The following is a 16894-nucleotide window of genomic DNA, read 5'->3' as shown; positions in this document are numbered from 1 at the left end:
GGCTGAAGCAGGAGAATCGCTTGAACTTGGCAGGTGGAGGTTGCAGTGAACTGAGATCGCGCCACTGCACTGCAACCAGGGCGCCAAAGTGAGACTCCATCTCAAAAAAAGATAAAAATAAAAAATAAAGAAAATGTATATCTATGTATATATATTTTTCCAGACAGGGTCTTACTCTGTCTCACAGTCTGAAGTGTAGTGACGCAATCATAGCTCACTGCAGTCTCAGGTTCCTGGGCTCAAGTGATCCTCCCACTTCAGCCTCCCAAGTAGCTGGAACTACAGGTGCATGCCACCATGCCCAGTCAATTTTTTTTTTAATTTTTCATAGAGACAGAGTCTCACTATGTTTCTCAGTCCTAATAAACACTATGTGATAAAAAGAAAAAAGTAAATCACCCTGAAGTTAAGTCTTTAATGAGAAATGCAAATAAAGCATTTCTCAATAAATTAGGGGAAGAGAATCAACTGAAGAATAAACATCTTTAGTAAAATCTTTTGCTCATGTGCATTAACCAATACTCTTGAAAACCGGGATTAATTTACTGTACCTTCTTAATATTCCTTTGAAATTCCTTATGGCGCACAGGTAGCGTAGAAAATAACTGCTTCACGCTGACTGTGGTCCCTCTGGGGTGGGGGTAGGGGGTTTTCTGGGTGATTTTCCCATCGTGATCAAACACCAGTCGAGTCCCAACCTTCGCCGATACGTGGCAGGTAGAAATGGTGACATCGCTGTGAGAGAATACCAGGCATGGTGTGTTCAGTGAGAGATCCGTGATGTTGGGCACTGACTACTCTTTTCTTCACTTGATTTTCTCTCAAAACTTTCTTAAAAAGCTGATGATCCCTCTGAGATAACTGAGATCTAAACAGTTGAGGAGTCATCATAAAATCTAAGGTCTGGCATCTAAAAGACAGTGAGACAGAGAGCACTAAACATGCTTTGTTTTGATAAAAACTTTGACTTCGTTTTTCAGGTTGAATTGCAAAACCATAAATGATCTCAAGATTTATTGATTCTCAGAGATTTGTTTTGTTATTACTCTTCAAACAAAATTTTTTAAAAGAATTTTTTTAAAGAATTTTTTAAAATTTTAAAAAAATGTTTTAAAGAATCCAAAAGATATTATAATTAAAAGGTATATGTAGGGCAGGGTGCGGTGGCTCGTGCCTGTAATTCCAGCACTTTGGGAGGCCAAGGAGGGCGGATCACTTGAGGCCTGGAGTTCCAGACCAGCCTGGGCAACATGGCAAAACCCCACCTCTATTAAAAATACAAAAATTAGCCAAGAGTGGTGGTGCACGCTATAGCCCAAGCTCTTCAGGAGGCTGAGGCACAAGAATCACTTGAACCTGGGAGGCAGAGATTGCAGTGAGCTGAGACTGTGCCACTGCACTCCAGCCTGGGTGACAGTGTGTGACTCTAAAAAATATATATATATATATGTATGTATATATATGTGTGTGTGCGTGTGTGTGTGTGCATGTAGTTATTTATAAAAATTTAGTATCTGTGCTATAATTAAGTAGTGCTTTGGTGAAATGTTTCCCTAAAAATTGATAATGAAAACCAATGGTAACTATCATTTATTACCTATATGTTATGTTCAAATTGAGAAGTTACTGTTCTAATAAGGGTAACCAATTTTTTTAACAATACTATTTGCTTCATTTCATTCATTTATTGCTCACATTTCAGAAGTACTAGGACTTAGATTGGCAGTGAGACAAAACAGAATTCAGAAGCTAGAAGCTGAGATATTGAGACAGCAAATTGTAAATAATAATGATTCCAATTAATTTTCAGAGAGGTTTTTCTAAGGGGTCAAGTGAATGGATAAAAATATTTTATCACCTCAGTGCACAAAGTGAGCTCAGAGCTTCCCCCCGAAAGCCAAAAGTTTCAACCTGAGGTACGTCGGCAAACTCTTGAATCTTAGATGTGTGATGTTTCAGAGCTGAAAGAGAGTATAAAGTAAGGACTAAGATATTTCAAGTGCTATAACAATAAATATACATGATATCTAGTAACTGGCTTTAAAAAAACTGTTTTTGTGTTTCCCAAGACAGTGTTACTCAAAATTCTAAGACATGTGGCCCAATTATTTTATAATAGGATTAGAAAAAGTTAACTTACTTAAGCCTTCGAACTTTTCTTCTTCTACCCCACATCCATTGCCTGAAACTTCAATGAGATCCACTCCATAGTCCTTAAGCTTTAGATCTAGAAAGTTTAAAATATTTATATATTTATTAAAAATGGACCCATGCTATCAGTTTTTATATTGATATTATCTATAACATGTGCAAATTTAAGTGTCATAACTAGACCTTTAGTTAAACATACTAGTGTCATTTTGTATATTTCATTTTTATAAAGTTCTTTCTGGCTATTTACTAGCCCAGATTAAATAGTTTAGCATTTTCTTTCTTTCCTCTTTTTTTTTTTCCCTTATGCTAGTCAAGTGAAGCAGTTGGAGTGGAGAAGGAACAAAAAAATCTGTAACTGGTTGTGATCAATTAGTTGTAAAGACCGTTGCACTTTGACCAGCCTTTTCCTTTGAAAGAAATAATTTTAACATACCCAGTAAGGAGAACGGGGGCCGGGCGCGGTGGTTCATGCCTGTAATCCCAGCACTTTGGAAGGCTGAGGCAGGCGGATCACGAGGTCAGGAGATTGAGACCATCCTGGCTAACACGGTGAAACCCTGTCTCTACTAAAAATACAAAAAATTAGCCGGACGTGGTGGCGGGCACCTGTAGTCCCAGCTACTCGGGAGGCTGAGGCAGGAGAATGGCGTGAACCCAGGAGACGGAGCTTGCAGTGAGCCGAGAACACACCACTGCACTCTGGCCTGGGCAACAGAGCAAGACTCCGTCTCAAAAAAAAAAAAAAAAAAAAAAAAAAAAAAAAAAAAAAAAAAAGACCAGGCAAAACAATAGTATTCAAGAATACATATTTAGGTGAGATAAATGATGAAATTATTTTATTTTATTATTTCTTTCTTGAAGACACCACTGCCACCCAGGCTGGAGTGCAGTGGTGTGATCATGGCTCACTGCGGCCTCCACCTTCCAGGTTCAAGTGCTCCCCTGCCTCAGCCTCCTGAGTAGCTGGGACTACGGGGCACAGACCACCACACCCAGCTAATCGTTTTTATTGTTTGTGGACATGGGGTCTTGCCACGTTGCCCAGGCTAATAGATAGTGAACTTATTTTAAAGGAGCAAGAAAAAAATGTCCATCCGCACATGAATGGATAAAGAAAATGTGATATATACATACAATGGAGTATTTAATTCAGCCTTAAAAATAAGGAGATCCTGTCACTTGTAACACTATGATTGAACTTGGGGATGTTATGCTAAGTGAAAGGTCAAGGTGGGCGGATTATATGAGGCCTGGATATATGGGATCTTGCTAGGCTGCCCAGGCTGGTCTTGAAGTCCTGGTCTCAAGCAATCCTCCCACCTTGGCCTCCCAAAGTTCTAGGATTACAGGCGTGAGCCACCAAGCCTGGCTGACCCTCACCTATTTTTTTGTTGTTGTTTGAGACAGGGTCTATCTCCATCTCCTCGGCTGGAGAGCAGTGGCTTGATCATGGCTCACTCCAGCCTCAACCTCCTGGGCTCAAGCAATGCTACCACTTCAGCCTCCCGAGTGGCTGCGACTACAGGTGTGCACCACCACACCCTGCTAATTTGTGTATTTTTTGTAGAGATGAGGTCTTGCTATGTTGCCCAGGCTAGTTTCAAACTCCTGGCCTCAGTCAATCCTCCCACCTTGGCCTCCCAAAGTGCTGGGATTATACGTGTGAGCCACCACCTCTGGCCAGCTCCCACCTGTTGATCAAAGGAGCATCAAAGAATTTGCAGCCTCCAGAAGGAGGTCATTTCCTGCCTCTGAGTCTCAGTTTCCACATCTATGAAATAAAGTTAATGATCCTTCACTCCAGGGTTGTCGTGAAGGCTAAATTAAGTTGTATTTGGAAAAATATGTGGGGCACAGTAGGTGTGTTTCTCACACCCAGAGTCAGAGTGTTTAGCAGAGGGTTAGTAGTTGCCTCCAGGGCATGAAGGGCTCTTCCTGACCCTAAGTGTGAGGAACGCTTTGGGTTAAAAGATTGTACTTTTCTGCGTTCAGCTGAAAGGTGGAGGGCTCAGTGAGGTGGCTCACACCTGTAATTCCAATGCTTTGGGAGGCCGAGGTGGGAGGATCACTTGAGCCCAGGAGTTTCAGAGCAGCTTAAACAACACAGGAAGACCTTGTTTCTACACACACACACACACACACACACACACACACACACACACTAGCCAGGCGTGGTGGCATGTGCCTGTAATTCCAGCTACTTGGGAGGCTGAGGTGGGTGGATTGCTTGAGGCAAGGAGTTTGAGACAAGCCTGGTCAACATAGTGACACCCCATCATCCCCCAAAATCATTTTTCTTTGTTTTAAGGCAGAGCCTCACTCTATTGCCCAGGCTGGAGTGCAGTGGTGTGATCTCACCTCCTTGCAACCTCTGCCTCCCGGGTTCAAGCGATTCTTGTGTCTCAGGCTCCTGAGTAGCTAGGATTACAGGTGTGCACCACCATGCCTGGCTAATTTTTGTATTTTTAGCGGAGATGGGGTTTTGCCGTGTTGGTCAGGCTGGTCTTCAACTCCTGGCCTCAAGTGATCCGTCTGCCTTGGCCTCCCAAGTGCTGGGATTACAGGTGTGAGCCACTGTGCCCAGCCACAATAAATCATTTTTTAAAGGTTAAATTTAACCTCATTTAAGTAATACATATAAGTCTCATCGAATAATTGAAGCCAGTTTGTGAGGTAAAGTCTAATATTATGTGCATTTTAATTCTTAGCGTTTAATTAAAGCCTCATAAGTACAAATAAAAACAGGACTTGCTATAACAGGTTGCCACCTATTTTCTTTAAAGATGACGAGCAGCATCTTATTTGCGTTAACACAAGTCATCCACATAACAAATATAGATAAGAAAAGTGGCCAGGTGTGGTGGCTCATGCCTCTAATCCTAGTACTTTGGGAGGCCGAGGCAGACAGATCACTTGAGGTCAGGAGTTCGAGACCAGCCTGGGCACTATGGTGAAACCCCATCTCTATCAAAAATACAAAAATTAGCCCGGCATGGTGGTGGGCACCTGTAATCCCAGCTACTTGGGAGGCTGAGGCAGGAGAATTGCTTGAACCTGGAAGGCGAAGTTTGCAGTGAGCCAAGATCATGCCACTGCACTCCAGCCTGGGTGACAGAGCGAGACTCTATCTCGAAAAAAGAAAAAAGAAAAGAAAAGAAAAGAAAAGTAAGGCACTTAGAGGGTAAGTGGCTTCACTCGGTACTAAGTAGGGGAGTGTGCATTTGAGCCAAGCTGTGGGTTCAAACCACATCAACACCTGCTATGCCTGACTGCGTCTCCACGCTGCTGGGAAGGTTGACTGAATCTGCCACTACCTCCCTGGGGTGCATGTGCTTACCAAACCATTGCATTATGTAAAAGGCGGTGCTGTAGGTTTTTAGTTTTTTAATTTTTATTTTTTTGAGATAGAGTCTCACTCTGTCACCCAGGCTGGAGTGTAGTGGCATGATCTTGGCTGACTGCAATCTCTGCCTTCCGGGTTCAAGTGATTCTCTTGCCTCAGCCTCCTGAGTAGCTGGGACTACAGGCCCACACCACCACGCCTGGCTAATTTTTGTATTTTTAGTAGAGACAGGGTTTCACCATGTTGGACATCATGGTCTCGGTCTCTTGGGCTCATTATCTGCCTGCCTCGGCCTCCCAAAGTGCTGGGATTACAGGTGTGAGCCACCGTGCCTGGCCTCTAGTGACCTCATTTTAACTTGATCACCTCTGTAAAGACTCTGGTTCCAATAAGGTCACCTCTAAGGTCTGGAGGGTCATGGCTTCAATACACGAATTAGGGGTGGGGGGCACACCATGCAGCCCATAATACTAGCGTATCTGGTTATGTTAAACTTGCTATAGCCACAGTCTCGCTGACTTGGATATGGTACCATGGGAAGGGCCCTTAAAGATCATCTTATCTGGTTGGGCTCAATGGCTCACGCGTGTAATTCCAGCACTTTGAGAGGCCAAGGCAAGAGGATCGCTTGTGACCAAGAGTTCAAGACCAGTCTGGGCAACAGAGCAAGATGCTATATCTACTACAGGCATGCACCTGTAGTCTCAGCTACTTGGGAGGCTGAGAGAAGAGGATTGCTTGAGCCCAGGAGGCAACAGAGAGCTGATTGTACCACTGCACCCCAGCCAAGGCAACAGAGACCTTGTCTCTAAAAAACAAAAACAGGCCGGGTGCAGTGTCTTATGCCTGTATTCCTAGCACTTTGAGAGGCAGAGGCGGGTGGATCATTTGAAGTCAGGTGTTCAAGACCAGCCTGGCAAACATGACGAAACCCTGTCCCTACTAAAAAAATACAAAAATTAGGCGGGAGTGGTGGTGGGTGCCTGTAATCTCAGCTACTCGGGAGGCTGAGGCAGGAGAATCGCTTGAACCTGGGAGGCAGAGGTTGCAGTGAGCCGAGATGGAGCCACTGCACTGCAGCCTGGGTGACAAAAGCGAAACTCTGTCTCAAAATATTAGGAAAAAAAAAAAGAGAGAGCCTCTTTTCCATCTCCCCGCCACAGAGTTGTCTTCAGTAATTTCATTCCCTTTTTTCCTGAGGATTCACTGGGTTTCTGGGTCCCAAAGGGGAAGTTCTCTTCAAGGTACAGAAACCACGACTCCGCAGAGAACCGCAGAGACGGCAGCATGACCAGACCCCGGACAGGTGTGGAGAAGCTGCTGGGCTGAGACTTGGGCTGAACTTCCGCTGCAGGTCGACTTATTCCCATCAGCACCAAAGCTGCTGGAGGGGGTCATCCACTAGCAAATGAAGGGGGGGGGCGCGGCTTGGAGGCTGTTTCAGAAGGCCCCACTGAGCCACGGACTCAAGGCCTGGCCACAGCCCTCCCAAGTGAGGCCCAGATCATATTTCACCACGCTCAGAAAACCTTGTCAGCTCATTTCAGTCCACAGTGACTTTGTTTTCTTTAGGATCTCTCTTGCACTGTCCAACTCAGAGAATTTCAAATCTGAATGGATTCCAATGACGGAGCTAAATCAGGCCTCACCTCAGTTTTTAAATTACAATCAATAGGGCTGGGTCCCAGCATCTGTGTCTTAATGTTCCTCCATGTGATCCTCATGCTGAAAGGCTGGTATTTGAAAATCCCTTTTTTTGGGGAGTGAAGGGTTTTTTTTAGAGAGAGGCCTCACTCTGATGCCCAGCCTGGAATGCAGTGGTGGATCACAGCTCACTGCAGCCTCGAACTCCTGGCCGCAAGAAATCCTCCCACCTTAGCCAACCAAAGTGTTGGGATTGCAGGAGTGACCGCTGTGTCCAGCCAGGAAAGCCCTTCTGTTTCACTTGAATGATATTTCTGCAGCATACCTACAGCCATTGTTGTATTAAACGGCATCATTGCAGGAAAAGAAAAGGTGAGAGGTGACTGTTTTGCTTTTTTCTGAACATATCAGACCAAACCTGGGCTGTCTGGCACTTTTTTTTTTTTTGAGTCGGAGTCTCACTCTGTCGCCCAGGCTGGAGTGTAGTGTCGTGATCTCGGCTCACTGGAACCTCCACCTTCCCGGTTCAAGTGATTCTCCTGCCTCAGCCCCACAAGTAGCTGGGATTACAGAAGTGCACTCCCACGCCCAGCTCATTGTTTCTGTATTTTTACAGAAAAACAGACAGGTTTCACCATGTTGGCCAGGCTGATCTCAACCTCCTCACCTCTGGTTATCTGTCGGCATCGGCTTCCAAAAGTGCTGGGATTACAAGTGTGAGCCACCGCACCTGGTTTGCCCATTTTTTGACAATGTGTCAACATCATCTAAGATGGGCACTGCCTCAGTGTAGTGTGTCTAGACAAGGTGGCCGGAACAGAGAGGAATATGCATACCAGGCTTAAAGACGGGTTAAATCAGAGCTTTTCATTCCACAAAAGAGCAATTTTAATGAGGTCAGAACATGGATGTTCTAATATTTGAAAGCCTGTTAACTAGGAGAGAGAGAGAGTAAAGTGATTTGTTGTAGGAGGACACACCCAGCTCTGACGGTTTAAAGCATCATGAATGCAAATTTGAACTCCAGAAAAGCAGAGCTTCCTAACAATGGGACTTCCACAGCAATGGGATTTCCTCCCGCATTCAGTTTGTGCCTTTCCCATGAGCGAGAGACTCCTAGGAGAGCCGCAGCCCGTTAGGAAGCCATGTGGGAACTCATCCACAGGTTCTCTTTTTTTTTTTTTTTTTTTGAGATGTAGTTTTGCTCTTGTTGCCCAGGCTGGAGTGCAATGGTGCGACCTTGGCTCACTGCAACCTCCGCCTCCCAAGTTTAAGCCATTCTGCTGCCCCCGCCTCCTGAGTGGCTGGGATTACAGGCACCCACCACCATGCCTGACTAATTTTTTGTATTTTTAGAAGAGATGGGGTTTCACCATGTTGGCCAGGCTGCTCTTAAACTCCTGACCTCAAGCGATCCACCTGCTATGGCCTCCCAAAGCGCTGGGATTACAGGTGTGAGCCACTGTGCCTGGCCGGAACCCACAGGTTCTTTGGATGGTCTCTGAATGTCATGAAACTCTTTTATATTTAATTAAAAGAATTTTTTTGACACAAGGTCTTGCTGTGTTGCCCAGGCTGGAGTGCGGTGTCACGATCACAGCTCACCGCAGCCCCTAACTCCTAGGCTCAAGCAATCCTCCTGCCACCTCAGTCTCTCAAGTTGTTGGAACACAGGTGCCAGCCACGACACCTGGCTAATTTTGTTTTGTTTTGTTTTGTTTTAGAGATGGGCTCTTGCTATGTTGCCTATACTGGTCTCGAACTGCTGGCCTCAGGCAGTCTTCCTCCCTTGGCCACCCAAAGAGATGGGATTACAAGCATGAGCCACTGTGCACAGCTGAGATTTTTCGACTTAGTCTTTTTGTACACCCAGTATCTTATAGAATATCCATAATATAGATTCATAAATAAACCATTTCCTTCAATGGTATAAATAAATAAACCACTGCCAAAAATGGTGGAATTTTCTGAGTTAAGAGCAATACATATGATACAAAACTTGATATATAGAGTTTCTTAGCCAAACTGGAGGGGCTGGCTTTAGGTGATCCGTGGACTCCCTGAAATTGGGGACACCATTGGAAATATGTGTGAACTCATGGGCAGTTTCCTATGATTTCCAGTCCTCAAAATATCTCTTGGACTCAAAGATGCCTTAGGGCAGAGGACGCGTGTACCCCCAGTACAGAATCTCGGACAGTGAATGTCAGTAGACATTCGGCAGAAAAGCTCTGCCAAATTGAGTGCTCTGATGTGACTTTTTCATCAAGTCAATGTTCCTGGGATCTCTTGTACATGATAATCTCACTCTTGTAAGGTTTCATCGTTTCTGCTTACCCTACTTTTCTTTCCCATCCTGATCCCTCTCCCACCAGACCGGACTCTGAAACGGGCATGTACAGAGAAGAGGAGACCCCAATACGCTTCAAGCTTTGAGCGGAGAGGACACAGCCTCTGCTGGGACAGGGAACAGAGGGATGCGGAGACCCTGAAGATGCTTTTGGACAGTGGTCTGAGGTTGGGACAGTGGCAGGAGATACCATTCACCCAGGATCTCCAGGACAAGAGATCAGCCTGGCAGTTACATGTGTTTTTGTTCAAACTAGTTGCCAGGTTGGCATGAACGATGACATCAGAGATTCCGACCTTCCTGATTGGAGGGACCGGACTCTGTCGGCACCTGGCAGTTCAGTTGGACAACAGTAACTTCTCAGAGCTGTTCTCCACTCCTGACTTCTCCCAGCCTCGAGAATTGATAACACACTCTTCTGGATCCCAGCAGTGTCCAGAAGAAGACCAAGGACAGAACAGAGACTAGGTTCGGTGAGATGGGACAGATTTTGGGAAAGATCATGATGAGCCATCAACCGCAGCCCCAGGAAGAGCAGAGCCCCCAGCGGAGCACCTCAGGGTACCCCCTCCAGGAGGTGGTGGATGATGAAGTGTCGGGACCATCAGGTGAGGGGACTGGAGGAAGAAGAGGTGGCATACGATTGACTAAGACGAAGGAAGGGGGCCAGGCGTGGTGGCTCACCCCTGTAACCCCAACACTTTGGGAGGCTGAGGCGGGCAGATCACCTGAGGTCAGGAGTTCAAGACCAGCCTGGCCAACATGGTGAAACCCCATCTCTACTAAAAGTACAAAAATTAGCCAGGCGGTAGTGGTGTGTGCCTATAATCCCAGCTACTTGGGAGGCTGAGACAGGAGAATCACTTGAGCCTGGGAGGAAGAGGTTGCAGTGAGCCGAGATCGTGCTACTGCACTCCAGTCTGGGTGACAGAGTGAGATGCTGTCTCAAAAAAAAAAAAGAGGAAGAAAAAAAGAAGGGTCAGAGGTCAGGAAGGAGAACCTGGGGAGGGTGTGTGGGAAGAATGGAGAAATTCAGGCTGGGTGCAGTGGCTCACACTTGTAATCCCAGCACTTTGGGAAGCCAAGGCAGGCGGATCACTTGAGGCCAGGAGTTTGAGACCAGCCTGGCCAACATGGTGAAACCCTGTCTCTACTAAAAGTACAAAATTGAGCTGGGCATTATGGCAGGCACCTGTAATCCCAGCTACCTGAGAGGCTGAGGCAGGAGAATAACTGGAATCCGGGAGATGGATGTTGCAGTGAGCTGAGATTGCACCACTACACTCCAGCCTGGGTGACAAAGCAAGATTCTGTCTCGAAACAAAAAAAAAAAAAAAGAGGGACTCAGAGAGCCAGGGACCAGGGAAGGATATGAGGCAGTGTTCTGAGGACAGAGAGAGGGAAGAATGGGGAGGGGAAGGAGTGGCACATGGGGTTGAGCAGAGGAGAAAGTCAGAAAGGTGGCTTGGAGAAGCCAGCAGTCTGCGAGGCTGGGGAGGATGGAGAGTGGTTTGGGGTTTGGGGTCGGGGTCTAACGTGATCAGTTGCAGAAGCATTACACGGTGGCCTGGTTTCTTTACTCAGCCCCTGGGGTAGATCCCAGCCCCCCACGTAAGTCCCTTGGCTGGAAAAGGAAGAGGGAGTGTTTGGATGAATCTGACGATGAGCCAGAGCAGGAGCTCGCCCCTGAGCCTGAGGAGACCTGGGTGGCGGAGACGCTGTGTGGCCTCAAGATGAAGGCGAAGCGACGGCGAGTGTCGCTCGTGCTCCCTGAGTACTACGAGGCCTTCAACAGGCTGCTTGGTAGGAGGACACCCCAGAGAGCACCTCCAATCCTGTTCTTTCTAAAGAGGAAACTTCCAATAACCACACTTTTCCAATGGGAAAAATATGCCCCAGTGGGTGAGCTCTCCATGCGGGAGGACTCTGAAGTGATCACTCATGAGGGACACTTAGGAGACAACAGAGGATTAGGTAGACTTGATAAAGGTCGGTGCTTGGGATAAGAAAGCTTGGTTTTGGGCCAGGCGCTGTGGCTCCCGCCTGAGATCCCAGCACGTTGGGAGGCTGAGGCAAGAGGATTGCTTGAACTCAGGACTTTGAGGCTGCAGTGAGCTATGACTGCACCACTGCACTCCAGCCTGGGTGACAGAGCAAAAGTCTGCGTCAAAAGAAAAACCAAGGCTGGGCACAGTAGCTCATCCCTGTAGTTCCAGCTACTCGGGAGGCTGAGACAGGAGAATTGCTTAAACCCAGGAGGCAGAGGTTGCAGTGAGCCAAGATCAGGCCAATGCATTCCAGCCTGGCCCACAGAGCAAGACTCTGTCTCAAAATAAATTAATAAATAAATAAAAATAAAAATCAAATAAAGAAAAACAAAATCAAAAATCAAAAAAGTGGTTTCAGCTGTGCCCTCTGAAACTTAATGTTTCTTACCGACTTTTCTAAACCTAAGTGTTTCCATCCATAGTGAGGGATACCAAGGCCATGGTCACACCCTGATGTGTGACTGCCTCATGAGGAAATGATGGGAATTCCTTTATGACTCTGCAGTGGTCCCTCCGTGTCTGCTGGAGGGGGTCCTGGCTGATTCCCAGCTCTACATCCTGTAGATTCTCACACCCAGGGCCTCCTTCGGCCTCTTCTCAGGGGAGTCTCAGAGCAGGAGCCTCTCTCCCTTGCCCAGTGAAAGTCATTCTCCCCTCTCCCATCCACCTCACCCGCGGCCACAATCCTGAGACTTTCCCCCGGGAGGCACACTTCTCCTCACTGCCCTGCTGCTCCCACGGAAACCCTGTCCTGCTTCTCACGCTGATATCTGCTCTCTAATCACAGAGGATCCTGTCATTAAAAGATTCCTGGCCTGGGACAAAGATCTGAGGGTGTCGGACAAGGTAAGGTTGTTCTCTATGTAACTGTGTTCCTGTTCTAACGCACGGCCAGCGGGAGGGCGCAGCTTCCAAACCCACAGTTCTCCCTCCACCACCTCCCACCAGATGCTCCTACAGTTTGTTTTTGTTTTTGTTTTTGTTTTGTGAGACACAGTCTTGCTCTGTTGCCCAGGCTGGAGGGCAGTGTCTCGGTCTTGACTCACTGCAGCTGATGCCTCCTGGGTTCAAGCGATTCTCGTGCCTCAGCCTCCAAGCAGCTGGGATTACAAACGTGAACCACCACGCCTGGCTAATTTTTGTGTTTTTAGTAGAGACGGGGTTTTGCCCTGTTGGCCAGATTGGTGCCGAACACCTGACCTCAGGTGATCCACCCGCCTTGGCCTCCCAAAGTGCTGAGATTACAGACATCAGCACTGTGTCTGACCAGCTCCCATGGTCTTGAGTCTTGGCACCCACACATTTTTTTTTCTGAGACAGAGTCCAGCTCTGCTCCCCAGGATGGAGTACAGTGGCATGATCATAGCTCACTCTAACTCCTGGGCTCAAGCAATCCTCTTTCCTTAGACTCCTGAGGAGCTGGGACTAGGCACATGCCACCATGCTCGATGAATTTTTGAAATCTTCGTAGAAACAGGGTCTCGCTGTGTTGCCCAGGTTGTTCTCCAACTGTTGGGCTCATGTGATACTCCTGTCTCCACCTCTCAAAAAGTACTGGGATCACAGGCTTGAGCTGCCACTCCCGGCTATTCTTTGTCTTTTTATGATTTGTCAGCATCTCTCTCAGGACTCTGCTGGTCTCTTGCAGAGTGAATGAGTGGCCCCTGCCTCTCCTATGGGTCCTTTGGGATCTGAGCCCTGGGCCACAGTCTGGCTGCAGTCCTGAAGCTCCTGGGCCCTCTACTCTCAGCTCCTTGGGACAGTTCTCTGCCTGGCACACAAAAGACCCTCCTGACACCAGCCGACCTAGACACACCCCCTCCCAAGATCCCATCAGAGCCCACCATCCTGGGAGCATCACCGAAAACCCTTCCTCCGGCTTCTCGGATTTGCATCCGACCTTCGAATACCCCTCCACCCCGCAATTTCCACATGAGCACAGTCACCCCAATGCTGAGGTCCCTTCTCTGATGGGCAACCCCTCCCCAGACCCCCATTCCACTATCTCCACAATCTTCCTCTCCCAAGATGTGACCTCTCCCTCTCTGTGTTCCTTTCTCTCCATCAGTATCTCCTGGCTATGGTCATAGCGTATTTCAGCCGGGCCGGCCTCCCCTCCTGGCAATACCAACGCATTCATTTCTTCCTGGCTCTGTGAGTGGTTTGCTGCCTCCTATCCATCAATATCCAATGCCCTGGGACAGCGGGGGAAGTGGGATTGCAGCCTTTCATTTATTCTTTCACCTATTTGTCCTCTTTATTCTGTGTACAAAAAAGACAGGATTATAGTATCTTAGACTGTTGTCTCTAAAAAGAAACTCAGGCTGGGCGTGGTGGCTCAGGCCTGTAATCCCAGCACTTTGGGAGGCCGAGGCAAGCGGATCACCTGAGATCAGGAGTTTGAGACCAGCCTGGCCAACATGGCAAAACCCCGTCTCTACTAAAAATAGAAAAATCAGTCGGGCATGTTGGTGTGCACCTGTTATCCAAGCTACTTGGGAGGCTGAGGCAAGAGAACCCCTTGAACCCAGGAGGTGGAGGTTGCAGTAAGCTAAGGTTGAGCCACTGCACTCCAGCCTGGGCAACAGAGTGAGACTTTTTTTCAAAAAAAAAAAAAAAAAAAAACAGGCAAACAAAACAAACTCCAATGCCAGTGTACAAATAAAAGAGTAAAACAGGCCAGGTGCGGTGGCTCACGCCTGTAATCTCAACAGTTTGGGAGGCCGAGGTGGGCGGATCACAAGGTCAGGAGAGCGAGACCATCCTGGCTAACATGGTGAAACCCTGTCTCCACTTAAAAAAAAAAAATACAAAAATTAGCCGGGTGTGGTGGCGGGCTCCCGTAGTCCCAGCTACTCGGGAGGCTGAGGGAGGAGAATGGCATGAACCTGGGAGGCGGAGCTTGCAGTGAGCCGAGATCGCACCACTGCACTCCAGCCTGGGCGACGGAATGAGACTCCGTCTCAAAAAAAAAAAAAAAACAACAACAAAAAAACAAAAAAAGAACAAAAAACAAAAGGAACCATGAACCGCTCCTAAGGGGAGAAGAAAAGGAGCGGAGGAGCGGACATGACACTTCCCCCAGCAAGCAGACGTTTCCGGTTCTTCTCTCTCTCTCCTTCCCACATCAACCGCAAAAGCCATCAACCTCCTCTGGGTTCCCGTGACAGAGGTCACAGTCCAGGTCCCCCTTGCATCACTCGAATCCACTGTCAAATGCTCCCTGCTGGGGTTTCCTGGAGTCTCTCCCCAAGCCAAGGGGCTTCCTAGTGCAGCCTGAACATCTTTCCAAAGCACGACAACCTCACCGCCCACCTGAACAACTTCCTTAGCTGATGTCTTTCTCTATCGAGGCCAGGGTCCACAGTGCCAATTCCACCCTCTCTACAATCTCTACAACCACACTGGCTCGCCATCTTGGTGTTTCCTGGCTTGGCTTCACTGCTCCTTCCAAATGCCCTCCACTTGACTTTGCATTTGTGTTTTCTGTCTGGGTGTCCCACACACGTGGTTCTGAAGGGAAGCACCCATTCCTTGAAGTCGGTTCACCCTACAGCCTCTGTGATGCCTTCCCTCATCTTCCAACTTCTGCATGCCCGTAGCTCTCCAGTTACATCCTATTATAATGTGACATTGGGATTAGGACATCTCCTCTGATTACTCCCAGTGCCATTAGACTAGATGCCTGTAGAAGGCAGGGTCCTGGCAAAATATCAATGTATTCAATTGCTTTTTTTTTTTTTGAGACAGACTTGCCCTGTCCCCTAAGCTGGAGTGCAGTGGTGAGATCATAGCTCACCGCAGCCTCCATATCCTGGGCTCAAGCGATCCTCCCACCTCAGCCTCTTGATTAGCTCCGACTACAGGGCTGTGCCACCACACCTGGACAGTTTGTATTTATTTATTTATTTATTTATTTATTTATTTATCAAGACAAGAGTGTTGCTGTGTGTCTCAGGCTGGAATGGAGGGGCCCAATCTTGGCTCACTGCAACCTCCGCCTCCTGGGTTCACACAATTCTTATGCTTCAGCCTCTTGAGTAGCTAGGACTAATGGGTGTGCCACCGCACCAGGCTGATTTTTGTATTTTTAGTATAGATGGGGTTTCTCTGTGTTGACCAGGCTGGTCTCAAACTCCTGGTCTCAAGCAATCCACCTGCTTCAGCCTTCCAAAGCGCTGGGATTACAGGCATGAGCCACCGCGTCTGGCGTATTTTTTATATTTTTAATAGAGACGAGGGTCTTGCTATGGTGCCCAGGCCTGTCTCAAACTCCTGGCCTCAAGTGATCCTCCCGCTTCGGCCTCCCAGTGTGCTGGGATTCCAGGCCTAAGCCACCACTCTTGGTCACCAGTTGGGTTTTTGTCTCCATCCTGAAGGAGTGGGAGACGCCCTTGATCAGGTCTCTGTCCAGCAGAGCCCTCCTGAGGAAGGTGTGGCTCTCTGCAGGGTGGGTGCCAGTCCTGAGCTAGGGACTTACCTTCCTCTCTGGGAAGCTGACCTCAGCCGGAGGTCTCTCCTGGTGGTGCCTCTGAGCAGCAACCTGATTTCTGTCCTCAGCTATCTGGCCAATGACATGGAGGAGGACGACGAGGCCCCCAAACAAAAGATCTTCTACTTCCTGTACGGGAAGACCCGCTCTCGCATACCCTTGCTCCCTAAGCTTTGGTTCCAGTTATGCCGTTACATGAACCCGAGGGCCAGGAAGAACTGCTCTCAGATAGCCTTGTTCCAGAAGCGTCGGTTCCAGTTCTTCTGTTCCATGCGCTGCAGGGCTTGGGTTTCCCCGGAGGAGTTGGAGGAGGTGGGTGGGGCCTGGGGACGTGGAGGATGTGGGGAGGAATCGGGTGGGCTGGAGGCTGGACGAGGGGAGAGAGGGGTATCCTGGGGAGTCCCCGTCTTCTCAAAGCGCGTTTGTTTTTCCAGATCCAGGCTTATGACCCAGAGCACTGGGTGTGGGCGCGAGATCGCGCCCACCTTTCCTAGAGCTCCAGGGACCGTGGAGGCCTGAGGTCATCGGCCTGAGAGAAGGTACATCTGCATCCTCCGGGGTAAAGGCAGAATATTGGGGTCTATTTCGGAAATCCAAGGAACCCAATTGCTTGATCTGGCTTCAAGCCTGGGCAACGTGGCGAGATATCCCCTCTCCACAAAAATACAAAAATTAGCCAGGCGATGTGGGAGGCATCTCTACTCCCAACTACTCAGGAGGCTGAGGCAGGAGGATCGCTGGAGCCTGGGAGGTCGGGGCTGCAGGGAGCCCTGATCCTGCCACTGCACTCCAGCCGGGGCGACAGAGTGAGACCCTGCCTCAAAAATAATCATAAATACTGAGTTCGGGGAGGTTCATTATGA

At 48.2% G+C, this 16894-nt stretch overlaps 1 protein-coding gene across 1 annotated transcript; it reads left to right on the top strand.

Annotated features, from left to right (window-relative positions):
* The first annotated feature begins 9914 nt into the window (after positions 1-9914).
* Positions 9915-16570, top strand: LOC129398260 (speedy protein E12-like). Its single transcript, XM_055115139.2, has 6 exons — positions 9915-10099; positions 11076-11294; positions 12327-12385; positions 13608-13693; positions 16100-16343; positions 16466-16570. Exons 1-6 carry the CDS (start codon positions 9970-9972, stop codon positions 16523-16525), a joined length of 798 nt encoding a protein of 265 aa, XP_054971114.1. The 5' UTR covers positions 9915-9969; the 3' UTR covers positions 16526-16570.
* The last annotated feature ends 324 nt before the right edge of the window (positions 16571-16894 follow it).

This window comes from Pan paniscus, chromosome 6, assembly GCF_029289425.2.
Source record: "Pan paniscus chromosome 6, NHGRI_mPanPan1-v2.0_pri, whole genome shotgun sequence".
Classification (NCBI taxonomy): Eukaryota; Metazoa; Chordata; class Mammalia; order Primates; family Hominidae; genus Pan; species Pan paniscus.
The sequence above is the reverse complement of the archived record's forward strand: the minus strand, read 5'-3'. Positions and strand labels throughout refer to the sequence as shown.